The sequence below is a fragment of the Nuphar pumila genome, chromosome 13, assembly GCF_984573655.1.
Source record: "Nuphar pumila chromosome 13, dmNupPumi1.hap1.1, whole genome shotgun sequence".
NCBI classification, from domain to species: domain Eukaryota; kingdom Viridiplantae; phylum Streptophyta; class Magnoliopsida; order Nymphaeales; family Nymphaeaceae; genus Nuphar; species Nuphar pumila.
In genome coordinates, this window is record NC_143261.1 from 85,557,018 (window position 1) to 85,574,986 (window position 17,969).

General features: G+C 37.4%; 1 protein-coding gene across 4 annotated transcripts in view; it reads left to right on the plus strand.

Annotated features, from left to right (window-relative positions):
• LOC149818967 (acyl-CoA thioesterase II) overlaps positions 1-17,969 on the plus strand; it is a 173,817-nt gene that overhangs the window by 98,413 nt on the left and 57,435 nt on the right. For all 4 annotated transcript variants that reach the window (XR_016427221.1, XR_016427220.1, XM_089984881.1 and 1 more), the window contains exons 10-11: positions 15,625-15,687; positions 15,763-15,818. Coding sequence is in view for 2 of the 4 variants with exons in the window: in XM_089984881.1 (XP_089841007.1) it covers positions 15,625-15,687; positions 15,763-15,818 (119 nt within the window). In the remaining 2 variants the exon portion in view is untranslated. The remainder of the gene's footprint in view (positions 1-15,624; positions 15,688-15,762; positions 15,819-17,969) is intronic.

Sequence of the window (17,969 nt, forward strand, 5' to 3'; positions counted from 1 at the left end):
AAACCTATACCCAAAAAGATATTGCTCACAAGTGGGATCTTAATAACAGAATACATAATTGCGAGTAAGAAGTTAAAACGGTGAGGGAACACTATAATACCCTCAAAAGACTTTGAGATCAATTGACTAAGCTTGAGCCTATATGGGAGACACCTAAGAATGCTCAAGAATGGAAAAAGTGCAAGCATGAGGAATAATTGTTCTAATTTTTTAGAGGTCTTAACCCGAATTTGAACAAGTTCGGGTCAATGTCATTGATAGGGAAAAACCTCTTTCCTTGCATGAAGTCTTGGCTCAAAGTGTGTACGGAGGAAACAAAGCTGAAATCCATATCCAATTCTGAAGAGATCAAGGATAATGTTTTGGCAATTTCAAGAACGGGTGCCAATACAAATGTTTACAAACCACCACATTTTTCGAAATCTTATTATGGGAGACCTAGATATGATGATAACAAGAAAAAGTAATAGTATGTCATAGTTGTGGAGAACCCGGACACATCAAATCCTATTGTCCCAACTTCAAGGGAAGAGAGGATAAAAGATTGCCTCCATGGGAACGTCTCACGAAAAAAGAAGTGAAACCAATGAAGATTTAAAATTCATTGAAACTACATTATCTAAAATCATGGAGGCCCTTCGTCCACTAATAAAGAACTCCTTTTCTCTTTCAGGAGCCATAGTCGGTCTTTACATCTTCACCTCCTAGTAAGGTTTCTTGGCTTTTATATTTTGGCACCTAATTTCATATTACTCCACATATTTTTTGTTTTCCAAATGTTGCACTACGCAAAATAATATTTTCACCGTTGATGGGTCCTCTATTAATATAAAAGGCATTGAGAATTTCAGAAGTACTTCAAAAAAATTTATTCCAAAAATTGGGTTTGTCTCAAAATTAAATTTAAACCTTCTCTATGTTTCTCAAATTACCGACCATGGGTATAGTGTCTCCTTCTCATCTAAGCAATGTTGGGTGTAAGATCTCTAGTCCGAGAAGCAAATTGGGGAATGACATAGAGAAAGAGACCTCTACTACTTGGATCATCTTCTTCTTCCAAAAGATAATTTTTGTTATAATGTTCAAAATATAGACAGTTTTGTAGCATCAAAGATTAGGACATTCTAGTTTTAAAAGTTATCTTTTGTACCATATTTGAATTTTGAACAAATTTTGTAATAAAAATTTTCATTGTGAGGAATGTGTTGAAAAATTTTTAGCTCTTTCCTTTCCCAAAAGAACATTTTTTCCTTCTAAATCATTTGAATTTGTAACACCTAAAGATTTTAACCCTAAAATTTCATAGTATTTTTTTTTCTTTTTAAAACAACAGAGTTAACCTTTTTCTTTGGGTTAAGCATTCTAGGCGGGTTACATATCATGATAATTGAATTAAATTGTAAATAACATTAAGATTTAATTCAATCAGAAATATTTAAAATACATATCAAAGTATTTTGATAGCAATAATTATCTTTCCAAAACTATCCTTGGGAAAAGAAAAGACTGGCTCTCGATGCCGCTCAAGCATTCTGTATCCGCTCCGCAGTTGCACATCATAATTTACCTGAAATCCCATAAAATAGGTCAGACTTGTGAAAGCCTGTTTGAAAATTACATACTTGCAATAAATGCACGATATCAGAATACATTCATGCATAGGCTCGCCCATCAATCACACAATACATATTGTAATAACCGAAAAAATAATAATTTAAGTTTGGATTCGGGTCAGATCCGGACCCGAATGGAGGCATTGCCTCCCGTGTTTTTAACACAGGGAGGCAGGGGTTTCAAAGAGAACCCCCGCCCCCTTCTTCCTCTCTCGTTCTCTCTCCCCGATTCTCCCTCGTCTTCGGTGATTTGCTGAAGAGGACTGTTAGGCCGTCGTCGGCGACAGCCCCCCTCTGCGACCACGCCGACGCTGCCGCCACCTGCGACCTGCCACCGACGGCGCCGCTGCCGCCGTCGGCGACCACCAGGTATGCCCTCTTTTCTTCGCAGTCTTTTCTCTCTCTCTCCCTCACCTCTCTCTATGGCCACGGGAGGGGTCAAATCCCCTCCCTGTGCCCCCTTTTAGCAGGGGAGGGGCACAACACCCCTCCCTGCTCTCCGTTACGGCAGAGGAGGGGTTCGACCCCCTCCTCTCTGCTGCTCTCCGTTACGGCAGAGGAGGGGTTCGACCCCCTCCTCTCTGTTACTCTCCGTTACGGCAGAGGAGGGGTTCGTCCCCCTCCTCTCTGCTGCTCTCTGTAAAGGCAGGGGAGGGGCCGAGCCCCTCCTCCCTGCCTCCTGTCACGGCAGAGGAGGGGCTCGACCCCCTCCTCTTTGTGCCCTCTGTCAAGGCAGGGGAGGGGCCGAGCCCTCCTCCCTGCCTCCTGTCACGGCAGAGGAGGGGCTCGACCCCCTCCTCTCTGTGCCCTCTGTCAAGGCAGGGGAGGGGCCGAGCCCTTCCTCCCTGCCTCCTGTCACGGCAGAAGAGGGGCTCGGCCCCCTCCTCTCTGTCCCCTCTGTCACGGCAGGGGAGGGCCGAGCCCCTCCTCTCTGCTCCCTTTTAGGCAGGGGAGGGGCTGAGCCCTCTCCTTGCTCTCTGTTATGGCAGGGGAGGGGCTGAGCCCCTTCCCTGCTTTGTGATACGGTAGGGGAGGGGGCCGAGCCCCTCCCTGCTACTTGTTACGACAGGGGAGGGGGGTTGAGCCCCTCCCTGCTCCCTCTTCTCGGGCGTCAGGCAGGGGCTTCGCCCCTGCTTGTTTGCGTGCTCGGCCGGCAGGGGCCAAGCCCCTGTCTCTTGGTGTATTCGGCAGGCAGGGGCGAAGCCTCCTGCCTCCTACTTTGTGCTAACGGGTGGGGGCTTGGCCCCCTGTCTCTTTGCTCTTTTGGCAAGCAGGGCGACGCCTCGACCTCCCTCGTTGCCTTCATAAGGCAGGGGCACAACCCTGCCTCCCTGTTGTTCGCTGACAGCATGTCAGCAAGGGCTCGTGGCCCATCCCCTGCTCTTTGCGCGTATAGCAGGTGCGCATGTCCACGATGCGCCTACCTCTGCTCCCTTACGTCAGGACGGCGATAGTGCCCCTGACTTCCTATTTTGGTATTAGCTTGCTAAGATCGTTACTTTTGCAGCTCGTACGACGGACATTGCTCGCGCTCCGCGACCCGAGCCATCAATCGCGTACATCCGCAGACGACAGCAAGCTTGCAACTTTCAAAGGTAGGGAAAGATTGCACAGAAGACTTGGATGATGAAATTAAGTTCAATTAACTAAAAAGAGACCATTAAATAAATAAATATATATATATATATATATATATATATTTATACGAGTATGCATTTAACTCAAGGACGCGGTTTCGCAATCCTTGTCCTTTACTTTGCCGCCGAGCATCACACAAAGATTCTGCGTTGCACTTCTGCTTACCGCCTTTACCTTGCCGTCGCGCTTTGCGCCTAGGCTCTTGCCTTTGCATAGGTGTTGGTATTGCCTTGCTATTGCAGATGACGTGCAGGTTCTTGATCTTTGTGTATGCCTTAAAGGCATCCTCGTGGAGGATGAAAGGGGCATTTACCCCTCTCCCTCTTGCGACAAGAGTTCAGTCGGGAGAGAGCGGCATATCCTCGTCTAAGGATAGGGATACCTCGCAAGGATCCTGGCTCTTCGTGTGTGCAGTCCTGCAGAGTCGACTTGAGATTTCAGGGAGCTGCGCAAAAGCATCGAAGACTGCTCCAAATCGAAGCATTTGGAAGGATGTGACTGGCTGTTTCTGCTCGCCTTTTTGGCATATCTCGGGTGATCCCGAATTGGGGGTTCAAGCGAACTTCTTAGCGGGTGTTCTGTTGAGAAACCCGTATCTCGTTTATCGAGGCCGGTATCGAGTCATGCGAGACATGTAGATACCCCGATAGCGGATGTGATTCGAGATAATCACATGCATAATGTTGGCACAAGGTACTGTTGTTTCAAAAGATAAAGTAAAGTAGATAAACTTTACATCTTTGTGAAACACTCCTGTTGAGGCTTCTATTGAGAAGCTATACCCCCCCTTCATCCTAGAGTACTTGTAGTCGTGCACGACACGTCTAGTACTGCGATGATCGGATGAGACGGTCGTGCGACCTCGAACAATGCTAAATGTAAAATGTTGTAATCACATAAATGGCCTCACATTCGCCTTCACAGGCAAGATGCTCGAGTGGTTTAAATACCACAACATAGAATGGGTCGTTAGTTAAGCAACCCCTAACGCACCCGTTCACTTCTGGTTGTCTGTCAAGGGAGAGGACAGATCGGTACAAAAACTCCAATGGACAAGTTGTTAACAACCACCCCACGGGCAAAGATCCGGCCTCCCCAGTCATTGGAGTTAGGGGATAGGGGCTACACAAGTTAGCTCAACACTTTTGCAGAAGTTGGATGCATCCGTGGCACTGTTTTTCAGCCTCTGAGGAATCCTCTCTCGGCTAATGTCGTCCCCTTTAGAGCGGACTCAACTAGCTATTCGGGTTATCGAAAATACATAGAATAACAGATGCCCGAACTAGTCTCAGTTGTTTATATGTTTTGCCTGCGCGTACCCGCAGGCCAGTAATTATCAAAACATAAGGTTTGTTCACACTGGTCATGGGTCGTGAGATTCGCTTGCACTACTGATTCACTTGCACTACTGATTCGCTTGCACTACTAATTCGCTTGCTTGCTCGATAGTTCAGTATGCTACTCGTTGAACGGTGCACGTCTGTCAAGGCGTTACTCTAGTTGGTTAAACTGCTTACGCAGTTCTTTGCAGAGTAATAAGGAGTTTCTCATGCTAGTTAAATGCTTATAATAATAGCATTATACCAGTTGCTACATATTAGCATGTGACTTGCTTTATCCCTTGGTCGAACCGTTTGGTGCTTATTGTAGCGTAACACTTGTTGGCTTGCATCTCTTATGATTGATGTAATTGCATATAGCTCGTAATCTACGAACTGGTGGCAACTAGGATTGATGTGGCCGCTTGTCTTATAAGTTGCTTACATATTGTGATATAATTGTTGTTGTATAATTGCTTATGAATGACTTGTGATGTAATGGTTTATGCCTTACGATTAATTTAATTACTTGTTCATAGACTGAGCCATTTTATGGTAATTATATGTTTTACGAGCATTGTTATGAGTGCTTGTCTTATTCAGTTGTTTTGTTTGGCCGACGGGTAGAGTTAGTTACCCTTCGCCCATAGAATCAACTGAATTGTCATATCTGCGCGTTCTCATGTGTCGTTTACACATGCTTTGAGGGCCTATTTAAGGATTGCAATATTCTTCGTGGCAAACATACGATGCGTAGGATTATATGCTTCTGCGCGGAGTGATACAATGCATATTGCTGATATACATGCTTGTGCCCATATTGTGGCTACTGACCTCGAGAGCAGTCAACTGTTCGGAGCAGTCGATTGTATAAATGCGTGTATCACCGAGTAGGGTGTCTGACGAGCACCTGATCTCCAAAGGATTATCTGCGAGGGCATGTATGATCAAGACCAGGTACCCGGCTAGAGTGGTAGATTCTCTATGAGAATGTACACTGTCCACGAACGGGTAACTGCAAAGACGGTGAACTCCTGTGAGGAAGTGTATGGTCCAAGATCAGGTATACCATCTAGGGCGGAATTCCTTGTGAGATTATACATTTCCCAGACCAGGTGATCCAGCGTTGATCTTGTTGTTTGTATTAGTAGCTATCGACCCCAAGAGCGGTCTTTTGTGTTGATGCGTGTATCACAATGATTTTCATTGGATATGGCATATGTTGGGGATCAGTTTCTCAAAGGTTTCGCTGTAAGGTTATACATTTCCCAGATCGGGTGACCCAGCTAGAGTGGGAGATCTCTGTGAGAATGTACACTGTCCACGAACGGGTAACTGCAAAGACGGTGAACTCCTGTGAGGAAGTGTAGCGTCTAAGATCAGGTATACCCTCTAGGGCGGTAATTCCTTGTCCGGTCGTATATCTCTCGGACCGAACGATCCGACGTGGATCTTGTGTTTTCGCTTACCATAAAAAGTTATGGTGAGCTGTGACGATCTTCTGAGATTGTTTGTGATAGCCAACTATGAATTCATAGTTTTGGCTTTCTGTTTTAGCATGATTACGTGCATGACTCAGATGTGAGAATCAGATCGTTAGTGATTTGAGTTAGTGATCATGTTTTGGACCTTCTACGGAAGGGTGAGATTCTCTGAGAAAGTATGACGCCTTAGTGCGTCATAACTGGTGACGGTTAGCCGCGTAAGACTTTGAGAGATGAGGATAGATTAAGGTTGTTCAGGACAATGCGTTTGTTAGAAGTAGTCAAACGATGTCCTGATGGTGATTAGATGCAGAGACCTCGTTCTAGGAACGAGGACAAGCTTGTTGCGTAGTAATTCTCAACTTACGATCAAATGGATCGTATGCTGCGTTGGTCAGTTGCACTGCTTACTTGCTTTGAACTGCTTACTGTTTGCACTACTTACGCACTCGCTTGCACTACTTACTCGCTCGCACGCCTTATTCGCTTATACTGCTTACGTGTTTGCACTATTCACCTGCTTGCATTGCTTACCTGTTTAACTGCATATCTGCTTTAAACTGCGTAGCCTACTGAATTAAATGTACTTAATTCAGTTCTTTGTAGTCTCTCTTGTGCACCTACTAGTTTTTCGCGAAACTAACCCATTCTATGGGTACAGGTGATGATTAGGTACACTACGGGCGATTGCGAGATGGCTTCAAGGCTTCTTCTTCCTGCTCTTAGCTCGCGTCCTGGACGCTTGGCTTTGTATCGGATTTCCCTTAGAATATCCGAATCTTGTGAGTTTTGGTTCTTTTAGCTAACGTGCCCAAAGTGTTCAGCTTGCCTTATGATTTATCAAAGAAAAATCTTTCGCTGATTTCGTAAACAAACTCTGAAGGAAAGAGATATTTCTAGTCTCTTGCCTGATTTTATGAAAAGGTTAAGTTTGAAATTTGGGGCGTTACACATATCTTGTTAAAATATATGTAATTCATATATATATATATATATATGTCTAAAATACCCGATAGGGGTATTTTAGTCATTTCACAAGTACCCGATAGGGGTACTTGTTTTTCTTCTTTTATTTTCCTTTTTGTTTTTTGTATATTATATTTTTTATTTTGTGTTTTTTTTCTCACACAAAGGGGCCCCACCATGGAGTCGATGGGGCCCCCAACGGTCACATTTGTGACCGTTGGGGGCTCTCCTTTTAAGGCCTTTTGGCCACTCCCCCTCTCCTTCTTTTGTGTATAAATAGGGGTGAACCCCTCTTGTATTTTTCACTCAAGAGAGCTCTCTCACTTTTCAATAAGAGACATTTATATTTTTATGTTGTGTTGTCTCTTGTGGGTTTGGGTGTTAGCCCTTTTGTTTATTCATTAGTGGATGTTGTAAGTGCTTAATGCACTCTTTGCTTTTCCGCATATTTCATTACATATCTTAGTAGGCAATAAACATAAAATCATGCTAATTAACAAAATAACAAGACAACTTTATGCACACTCATTCATGCTAAGATTTGCAACAATGCAACAAAGCATGCACATACACGAACATTTACAAGAATGTATGAACTTACCATTTCAGTGATGTGAGTTCTTCATGCATGAGTAAGTTCTTATCTTCAATTATCATTTTCTTGATTAAATAATGCATGCAATGTTCTATCTACATGCATTTCACATTATTGTTTTCACTTGCCAATATCACATATATGTGGGTATAACACAAATTCTCTCAGTCTAGAGGTATGACCCAGGTTTGTATATTCAAGCAATTGTATCTTATTAGCCTGCGTAACGCCCCAACACTGGTATTATCTCTAGAGAAGAAAAAGAATAATTTAGAGAGAATTCCCAACCTCTTACAACTTGATATATCAGTTTTTCCTCGTGAGTCTTACCTACCACACTGCAAACAAGTCATGATAGTTCTCCCTGTCACCAACTCTGTAGATAGGGGACAAAACAACCCTTCGTGCTAAAACAATATCCCCACAGAGTCACTAAGTAGCATACTTACTATCTCAATAAGCCACAAGAGAATTAATTTAACTTTAATTTCTTAATTAACTCTCTTGTTAAGCGTGCCAATGCAAATATGCAACCACATTCTTAGTTCATATGCAATAATATTCATGGCACTTTATGTATGCTTTTGATTTGTTTCTACCATAAAAATTATACAAGTAATGCAATCACTATGTATTGACACAGTCAGGATAGACTAATCATTTATATTTATGCATGCACAATTTAAACATGACATTTATTCATATATCACTTCATGTATACAACTTGTGCATTTTCGGATCATGCTATCATTACAAGCATATCATGTATCAATTTGTCCACACGTTCAATCACATGCATATCAATTGCAAATTTCATGCAATTACACATGATACAATTACATTCAAACATTGCCAATTCCATGCCTCATTAGGCTTGCTGTATAATCAGATTATCTGCATCAAATATCATAATTTATGCTTCATGTATTGCTTAACATGAATTGTCAACTGAAAAGACTTAGGCATATGAATAAAATCTTAAGCATGTTTACATGAATTGTCTTCAAATATGTTTTTGTGTAAGCATGTTTACAAGAAATATATGTTTTGATTATGAATATGTATATTTTTTGAAAAATGTCATCATAAAAATTATATTTTACAAGAGTATGTGGTTTTCTTTAAAATCTTAAATACTATGCTTATATGTTTTTCATATTGTTTGTTAAATACTAATTTTTTTGTTGTATGTATTTTGTTTTATTGTAATGATCATTGCTTTCCTTAAGCATGTGTCAAAGCATGATTATTAGGTATATTAAGTGAATTTTATGTTAAAAATGTGTTCATTGAGAAATTTAGATGCTTGTATAATTTATATCTTGAGTCATCATAATTTTTATTCTTTGGTAATACCATGAATATCTTGTATGCTCTCGTATCGACATGCTCATGTCTCATATTTTTGTGACTTCAATTATTGACTTTAAGATATTGCTCTCATTATGCTAAATTAATTCTTTGAAAAACATCATCGATTGATTATGCTTAAGAATGATCTTGGATATTTTTATATATGACTTGTGTTCATTTCTCTTTGTCATTCGTATTGCAAATTACTTTCATTGGATGTTTTGTTCATGTATATTTGAATGCATTTTGTATGTCATAATATTAACTTGTTTTTCTCCTTGTGGATTGTATTTTGCCCCTTAAAGGTTTATATTTGATGAATATCCCGAATGGATAAAAGCTATGAATTAAGAGTTAGGAGCACTTGAAAAATATCTTATTTGCCTAGGGATAAAAAAACTATAGTTTTCAAAGGTTATGTATAAAAATACAGGATAAACTATGACGAAATATTTGCACCTGTAGCTAGAATGACTTTAATTAGGACCCTCATAGTTGTTGCTGTGGTTAAAGATTAGGCTATCCACCAAATGAATATAACAAATGTTTTTTAAATGGGGGATTTAAAAAAAGTTTATATGGATACACCTCTTGGCTATGAAACTCCTTCTGGTAAGGTGTTTTGATTGAGAATGATTGTTTAAAACAAGCACCCAAAGCCTGATATAATCATTTTAGCTCTGTTATGCTCAAACTTGGTTTTAAATTTTGCTATATTGATACTGCCATATTTACTAAGAAATCTAATGCAGGGATTATAATTCACTCTCTTTATGTTGATGATATGATCATCACAAGTGAAGACAAACAAGGAGTAAAGTATATTAAATGTATTCTTAAAAGAATATTTTGAAATGACTGATCTTGAATTTCTTAGATTTGTTCTAGCAATAGAGGTTGCTTATTCTCCTAAGGAATATTTACTTTCTCAAACCTGTCATAAAACTCCGCAACAAAATGGTATAATAGAAACTACTAGGACTCTCTTAATCTTCAAGAATATTTCAAAAGCTTTTTGGGCCGAAGTTGTTCTAACTTCATCTTACCTAATTAATAGAACTCCTTCAATGCCATTAAACAATGTTTTTTCATTTGAAAAACTTTATAAAATGACTGGATTTTAAAAGACTAAGAATCTTTGGTTATAAGTGTTATGTTCTTACTCGTAAGAATGATAGGCTTTCTTCAAAGGCTATTGAGTGTGTTTTCTTGGGGTACGGAGAAAATAAAAAAGGATACCGATGTTTTGACATAATAAACAATAAACTTTATATTTCAAAAGACATTACCTTTCTTGAAGATGAAAATGGTTTTGAAAATAATAAACCAAAATAAAACATTGATTACTCCTTTTTATTTGATTTACTATCCAGAAAAGATGAATCTAATCCTATTGAGATTCTTGAGTCCCTTGATGATGGTGTTAATTATAATGAACAATCTCTTAACAATGAGGATAATGGTTTACGTGAAGATTTAAATGAACATATATCAAGTAATATACAAGTTTATACTAGAAGAGAAGAAGGTATTCATCCATGTGCTCGCGATAAATTCTTTCAAAACACATTTTTACAAGAATCTTCACATAGAAGATCAAATTGTATTTCTAAAGCACCAAATAGATTTGTATCTTATAACTCTTTTTTTCTAAATTTTAGTTTATGCTTAATGGCCTTTCACTCTTTCTATGAATCATCTCATTATAATGATGCCAAACAATATCCTTGTTGGAATGAAGCTATGAAATTTGAACTTAATGCACTTAAGAAAGCTCAAACTTGGGAAATAGTTAATCCTCCACGAGGAAAGAAACCTATAGGATGTAGATGGGTCTTTAAAGTAAAAACTAAAAGTGACGAGTCTTTAGAGAGATATAAGGCTAGGTTAGTGGCCCAAGGATATGCTCAAGAGTATGGGGTAGATTATGATGAGACATTTGTCTCGATTGCTCGAATGACAAGTGTTTGAGCTCACATTGTTATTGCATTTATTAAAAAATGACCTATTTATCAATTAGACGTTAACAATACTTTTTAAAATAGCGATCTTCGTGAAGTTTATATAGATCCTCCTTTCGGCATGAATTTGAACAAAAAAGTTTTAAAATTAAAAAAGGCATTACATGGTGTTAAACAAGCTTCTAAAGCTTGGTATGATAAATTCAGTAATGTACTAATTAATTTGAGTTTTGTTTTTTGCTATATTGACACTGCTCTTTTTGTCAAGAAAATAGGTGACTCTATTGTGATCCTTCTTTTATATGTTGATGATATGATCATCACGAGAAATGACAAAGTAGTGAATGAAACTAAAACTATTTTAAATAAAACTTTGATATGTCTGACTTGGGTTTTTTGAGATATTTTTTAGGTATTAAAGTGGCCTATTCACATAGAAGATACATACTCTCTCAAATGAAATTAGCTGTTGACATTTGTGTTAAGTTGGGGATTTCAAACGAAAAGAAAGTGGAGACTCCAGAAGTTATAAATACAAAATTAAGACTTAAAGATGGTGTTTTGCTTGACGATCCTACTCTATATCGACAATTAATTGGATCTCTTATCTATCCATCATCTGACCAGATATTGCTCATGTGATTCATGCGACAAGCCACTTTCAGCATGCCCCTACGATGGTTCATATGGCAACAGTAATGAGAATTGTGCGATATATCAAGAACACTTTCAAAAGGGTTTTTTTTATCCTCTTCCTCATCTTTTGATTTAACTACTTATACTGATGCTAATTGGGGAGGTAATCCTAATGATCGAATCTCAACTACTGGTTTTTGTATTTTTTAGGAGATTCGCGTATTTTCTGGCGGTGCAAGAAGCAGCAAAAGGTGTTTTTGTCATCCACCGAAGCTGAATATCGTATCATGGCAACTACAACCATGGAGATTGTGTGGCTTAAAAGTCTTCTCAATGATATGTGGATCATCATCTCAACTTCGTCAAAGATGTGCTTTGACAACGAAAGTGTGATCTACATAGCAAGCAATCATACATTTCATAAGTGCACTAAACATAATGAGATGGACTGTCATTATGTTCGTGATGAATATTTAAGAGAAACTATTATTTTGCTTTATGTCGCCCCAGATTATTAGTTGGCAGACTTCTTCACCAAAACTCTTCTTGCTCCTCATTTTCTATTCCTTTTTAGCAAACTTTCGGTTGTCTCCCCGTAAAGTTTGAGGGAGCGTATTAAAAATATATATACATAATATATATACATGCGTATATACATAGATATATATTTTCTATTTATTCCAAAATACTTGATAGGGGTATTTTGTTTCATTGTGAGAGCCCCAATGCCTCTCTCTCTTTTATTGTGACTATTGGGGAGGGTCCCAACGACTCTATGGTTGGACCCTTTTGCCGTTTCTCAAATGAAAAAAGAAAAAGAAATAAAATAAAAATAAAAAAGATAAAAAATGTCTCTAGTGGATATATCTATTTATATAAATAGAAAAAGACTAAATTGCTCCTAGTGGGCATTAAAATAGAAAATAAAGAAATAGTATATATATATATATATATATAACTATGGCCAGGAACACGAACCACTCATTAGGTTCTTGGGGACAACAAATGCACATGGTGTTTAGTATTCTTATAGTTTCTCGTGACCGCCATCCAAGGTACCCACCCTTTCAGAAGGACACCAAGAAAAAAAATTATTACATTGTTTGATCTCTTTTACCATCTCAATTAGTTAGGAGTTCTTTACACTACAACAATTAATGTAAATCCAAATGCAATAACAAATTCGGGCACTTGTCCCATCAAGTTCAACAGTGTAATTAATTTAGTGAAACCAATTTCCAATAAAATCATTTTGCAATGCAAAAATCACAATTTAATATTTCATAAGCAACACATGCTCATGACCCTCAACGGACCCTCAACGGCCCCGTCAGTGAATCAGATATTACTACAATGAATTAGCATTGCAAGATTTTTCAATGAACATGAAACACATAATCAAAATTTCATGTTCGAACACAAATCACATATATAAGGTGGCGACGTTGTACAAAAGCAAACAACATAGCGTAAACAACGTAATGCAAACAACATAATGTAGGCAGCCTATACCTCAACATGTGCAATTAGGCATGTGCAAACAGTATGTGCACACATGTGCAAACATCATATGCATGGACAGCATATGCATGTGGCATATGCGGACAGCATATACAAACACTAAAGCATGGGAGGCAAGTGTAAACGACATATAACAACATATATACATATGTATATGCTGCTGTGAATCTGTCCATAATGTAGACAACACATATATATGTATATATATGCTGTTGTGAACGTGTCTAGAATGCGGACAACATATATACAAGTGTATATATGTTGCTGCGAACCTATCCAGAACGCGGACGACACATATATATATGTATATATATATATATACATGCTGCTGCAAACTTGTCCAGAACACGAACAACACACACACACACACAGATATATATATATATATATATATATGCTGTGTATCTCATCAAGAATGCAGCCAGTACATGTGTACGCAAATACGCTGTTGCGAATCTCATCAAGAACGCAACCAGCACATGTGTGTACACTATATGTGCTGTAAATCAAATCAAGAACACAGAAATACATAGAATATACATGCAGGAATTTGCAGATACATTCAATGTTGCATAAAATTGAATTTAAGCATCAAGAACAATAAAACTATATATGCTATGCATACAGAAATTTTCAGACATGATTAGATATACATAAACTTGGATTTAAGCATCAAGAACGATAAAAAAATTTCATGGTATTCATGCAAAATTTTTCAGACATGATTAGAGATGCATAAACTTGAATTTAAGCATCAAGAACGATAAAAATCTTCATGGTATGCATGCAAAAATTTTCAAACATGATTAGAGATGCATAAACTTGGATTTAAGCATCAAGAACCATAAAAATCTTCATGGTATGCATGCCAAAAATTTTAGACATAATTAGAGATGCATAAACTTAGATTTAAACATCAAGAATGATAAAAATCTTTATGGTATGCATGCAGAAATTTTCAGACATGATTAGAGATGCATAAACTTCGATTTAAGCATCAAGAACACCAAAAATATATAGTATATGTATGCAGAAATTTGTAAACATGTTTAGGGATGCAAATAATCAATTTTAAGCATGAAGAACATAAAAAATACATAGTATATACATGCGAAAATTTTCAGACATGTTCAAAGATGCAAAAAATTGAATGTAAGCATCAACAACATAAAAAATACATAGTATATACATGCAGAATTTTGCAGACATGTTCAGGGATGTAGAAAATCAATTTTAAGCATCAAGAGCATACAAAATATGTAGTATATACATGCAGATATTTGCAAACATGTTTAGGGATGCAAAAAATCAATTTTAAGCATCAAGAACATAAAAAATACATACTATATACATGCAGAAATTTGCAGACATATTCAGGAATGCAGAAAATCAATTTTAAGCATCAAGAACATAAAAAATATGTAGTATATATACGCAGAAATGATCAACCCTTAAACTCATATGATTTAAGACATGCTAAACTCTCTTCTATCGGAAAAAGAGAGGAACCCGTACCTTGTTTTGCTGAAAATATGTGAAAAGAATAGAAGAAGAGAAAGAAGGTGATGACCTTTTTTTTGTCTCTTTCTTTTTTTTTCCTCTCCCTCTCTCTCTTTCTCTCTCCTCTTTTCCTCCCTCTTTCTCTCTGTAGTTGACAAACCCATATCCAAAATTGCCAAATTAGATCTCCTACGAGATGTACATTTCATAATGGATCTAACTAGGGTCCTAGTTCCATTTAACCCTTGAATTTTGCCTGAATTTAACTTGAATTTCGCTCAAATTTAAACGTTAATGAATAAAATTCGCAGGTGTTATATATCATATATGGATCTCTTCAATGGGCCCTGAACCATGTCCGGGCCCATGTTGACATCATCCCATATTTATCATTTTCAAATTTTTTGACATACAACAACAACAACTACGCCTTCATCCCAAACAATTGGAGTCGGCGATATGAAAAAAAATTTGAACTTGAAAATGTCGGGAAAATTTACAAGATATTACAATATATATATATATATATATGTTGGGTTCTGTACTTTGGGTATATGACCAGGGGTATTTTGGTCTTTTTTGTACATGTAATAGGTGGTGTCCATTAGAGACAGTTTTGTATCTTTATCCTTTTGTTATATATATTATGTATTTTCCTTTTTTGTTTAGGGTCTCTATAGTCAATATGACCACAGAGTTGGGGCTCTCCAACCGTCATAAATATGACTGTTGGGGAGCTCCCAATGACTATACTGGGAGCTCCCCAATGCCCCCACTTGTATATAAAGGGGATGTTGGCTCCTTCTTTATGTAATGCTTGTTCTAAGCATTTTGAATAATAGTTTTTATTTTGTATTTGTGTTCTGTCTCCCTTTTGTGAGCTTTATGTGTTAGCCCTTAGTGGCTCTTTGTATTTGGCCCATAAGTGGCTTTTGTATTTGTGGATGTGCACATTTGTTGCCCTTGGCATTGTGTTTGTGCACTTATTATTTTATCACAATATAGCATACAAATAATGAAGACTTACTTGTGTTGCAGAAGCCAGAGCTAGGGTTTGAACATCAAGTTGTTGTCATGCCTTCTGTGCCTGCACCAGAAAAGGTAATTTTATTTGCTTGTGACCTGAAGGACTATGTCCACAGTTGTATGAAAAACTTTTTCATGTATTTCTTGCAGCTGCATTCTATAGAAATTTTGCGTGAGAGATATCTCACTGATCCACGGCTTCCTGTGTAAGTTCTTAAACCAAATTCTGATCCATACTGACACCAAGTAATCCTTACCTACTGGATTTTTATGTCTACTGCTTTTGTTTCCAATAATGTTGTTTAATGGATCATATGCTTGTGGGGATCTCTCAAGTATCAAGAACTTGTTCTGATGCTTTTCACTTCAAAGTTGGAATTGTATTGGCTAAAGATTAGATGATAGGTTACTCTATTTTTCCACCAGTAAAGGTAAAGAGAAATAAAGAAATTAGAAGTTAAAGATATTGCAGTTGCAGGTGATAAACAGTTACCATTTCAATATCATAACGATTATGTAAATCTTATGCATATCTTAATCAACAAAGAAATATTTAAAAAACAGTTGTGTTTGGTTAAGATGTGATACTTGTTATCTGAAATGAAGCTGAGGGTGTTGTGAATTCAGATGACTTGTTTTCTCATGAAAAAGTGGGCAACTGCTTACACTCAATGGGATAAAGTGAGATAAATACACCCGTCAACCTTTTTCAGATAGATAAAATATTTATGCAAATAGATGAATAGTTCCCAAGCTTCATGCAAAGAATTTAATCGTTAAAATTACAAGGGCAGAAAACAGTGATATGTGATATATTCTAGAGCTGAAATATTCTAAAGCATGAAAAATGTCTTAGAATTTACACTGCATGTAGGCATTTGCAGTGTTTCATTATTCCCCCTCTTCTCTTAGTTGAGAACTTAATTGAGATGGAGACACAAATTTACAACAGGGTGGGACCTTTTGGTTGGTACCTTTGGGGGCTAGTTTTTTCCTGCTTTTTACTTGGACTTTGTAAGTCCCATGTGTTATCATGGGTTGGGAAATCTCATCATAAACCATCTTCTAGATTGGGCGAAGTGCATTTACCAGGTTCTTTATTCAGTTTGGAGTGCAAGAGAGGCAATTTATTCCCCTCTCAGCATCTATCAGTCTTGGTGACTTATGAACACTTCCTGCAACTTATGATCCTGCTGACTATGGACTTGCGTGCTTGAAAAATTTAGAAATCACTGGAAATGAGGATATATGGAAATTCTAAATTCACCCCATAAGTTTTTGTAATACTTCTGAATCAGAGATATTTGAAAATTCCATGCAACACTTTGATCTTTTTGACAAATCCAACAAGCTAAAAAGAGCTTAAAGCTGATTTAGAGAGCTATAAAAATTTTTTGAAAAAAATTCTTGGCCAATTTGTCTTTCCAAATAGTCCATGTTGTAACGACCCCAACTAACCCTCGTAAAAATAGTGTTTTTTTTTTAAACAATTGCGGAAATTAACCCAAGGATCCGGGGCATCACAAATTTAATATACCATACCACAAACCATATCGTGCATTGAATCAAATGAAGAAAATAAATCAAACTTTATTTATTTATCAAAAGTCAAATATGCGACACATAAAAAAAATCATCTATATCCATATCATGCAAGACATCCTATAAGAACCCAGAAACTAGTCACAAGGCTTGCAATCTTCAGCCAGCTAATCAGGACATTACTGAGCATCCGTGCCTATAAAACAATTTTAATAAAATGGGTAAGAACTGAAGTCCTTTTATGAATTCCTCTAAAAATCCAAATAGTAAGGAAATAACATAAACAAATTCATGCATACATTTCAGAGGAATATCACAACCGATATCTTACCACAATTATTCTACTATTCAAGCATTCGACCAAATATCATGCAAAACTAAATAAGCATGAATGCATGAACTAATCCTAAACAATAAAATATACATGATCCAATGTACATACATGAATAATTTATTAAGTTATTGATCAAAATTGCTTGCGCATGCACATCCCTATTAAATGCACACAAATTTAATTTTCACTTTTCCTTAAACATGCGGATACCCAAAACAAGCACAAATTCCTGAAGTTCAAATTAGGTTCTCAATTGTAGCTTAACACACAATTTGTATTTTATTACTGGGTTCTACATTTGTTCTTCAACCAGTATGAAAAATCTTCACATTCCATCGAAACATTATGAATTCTTACCTAATACTGAGACATCAATGGAAATTCTGAACCATTGACGCCACTTTCTTGATATACTAAAATTATAGCTGAGTCAACAATACTACCCCAAGACAAAATGGTTGAATCTCCCTAAAACCGTGGT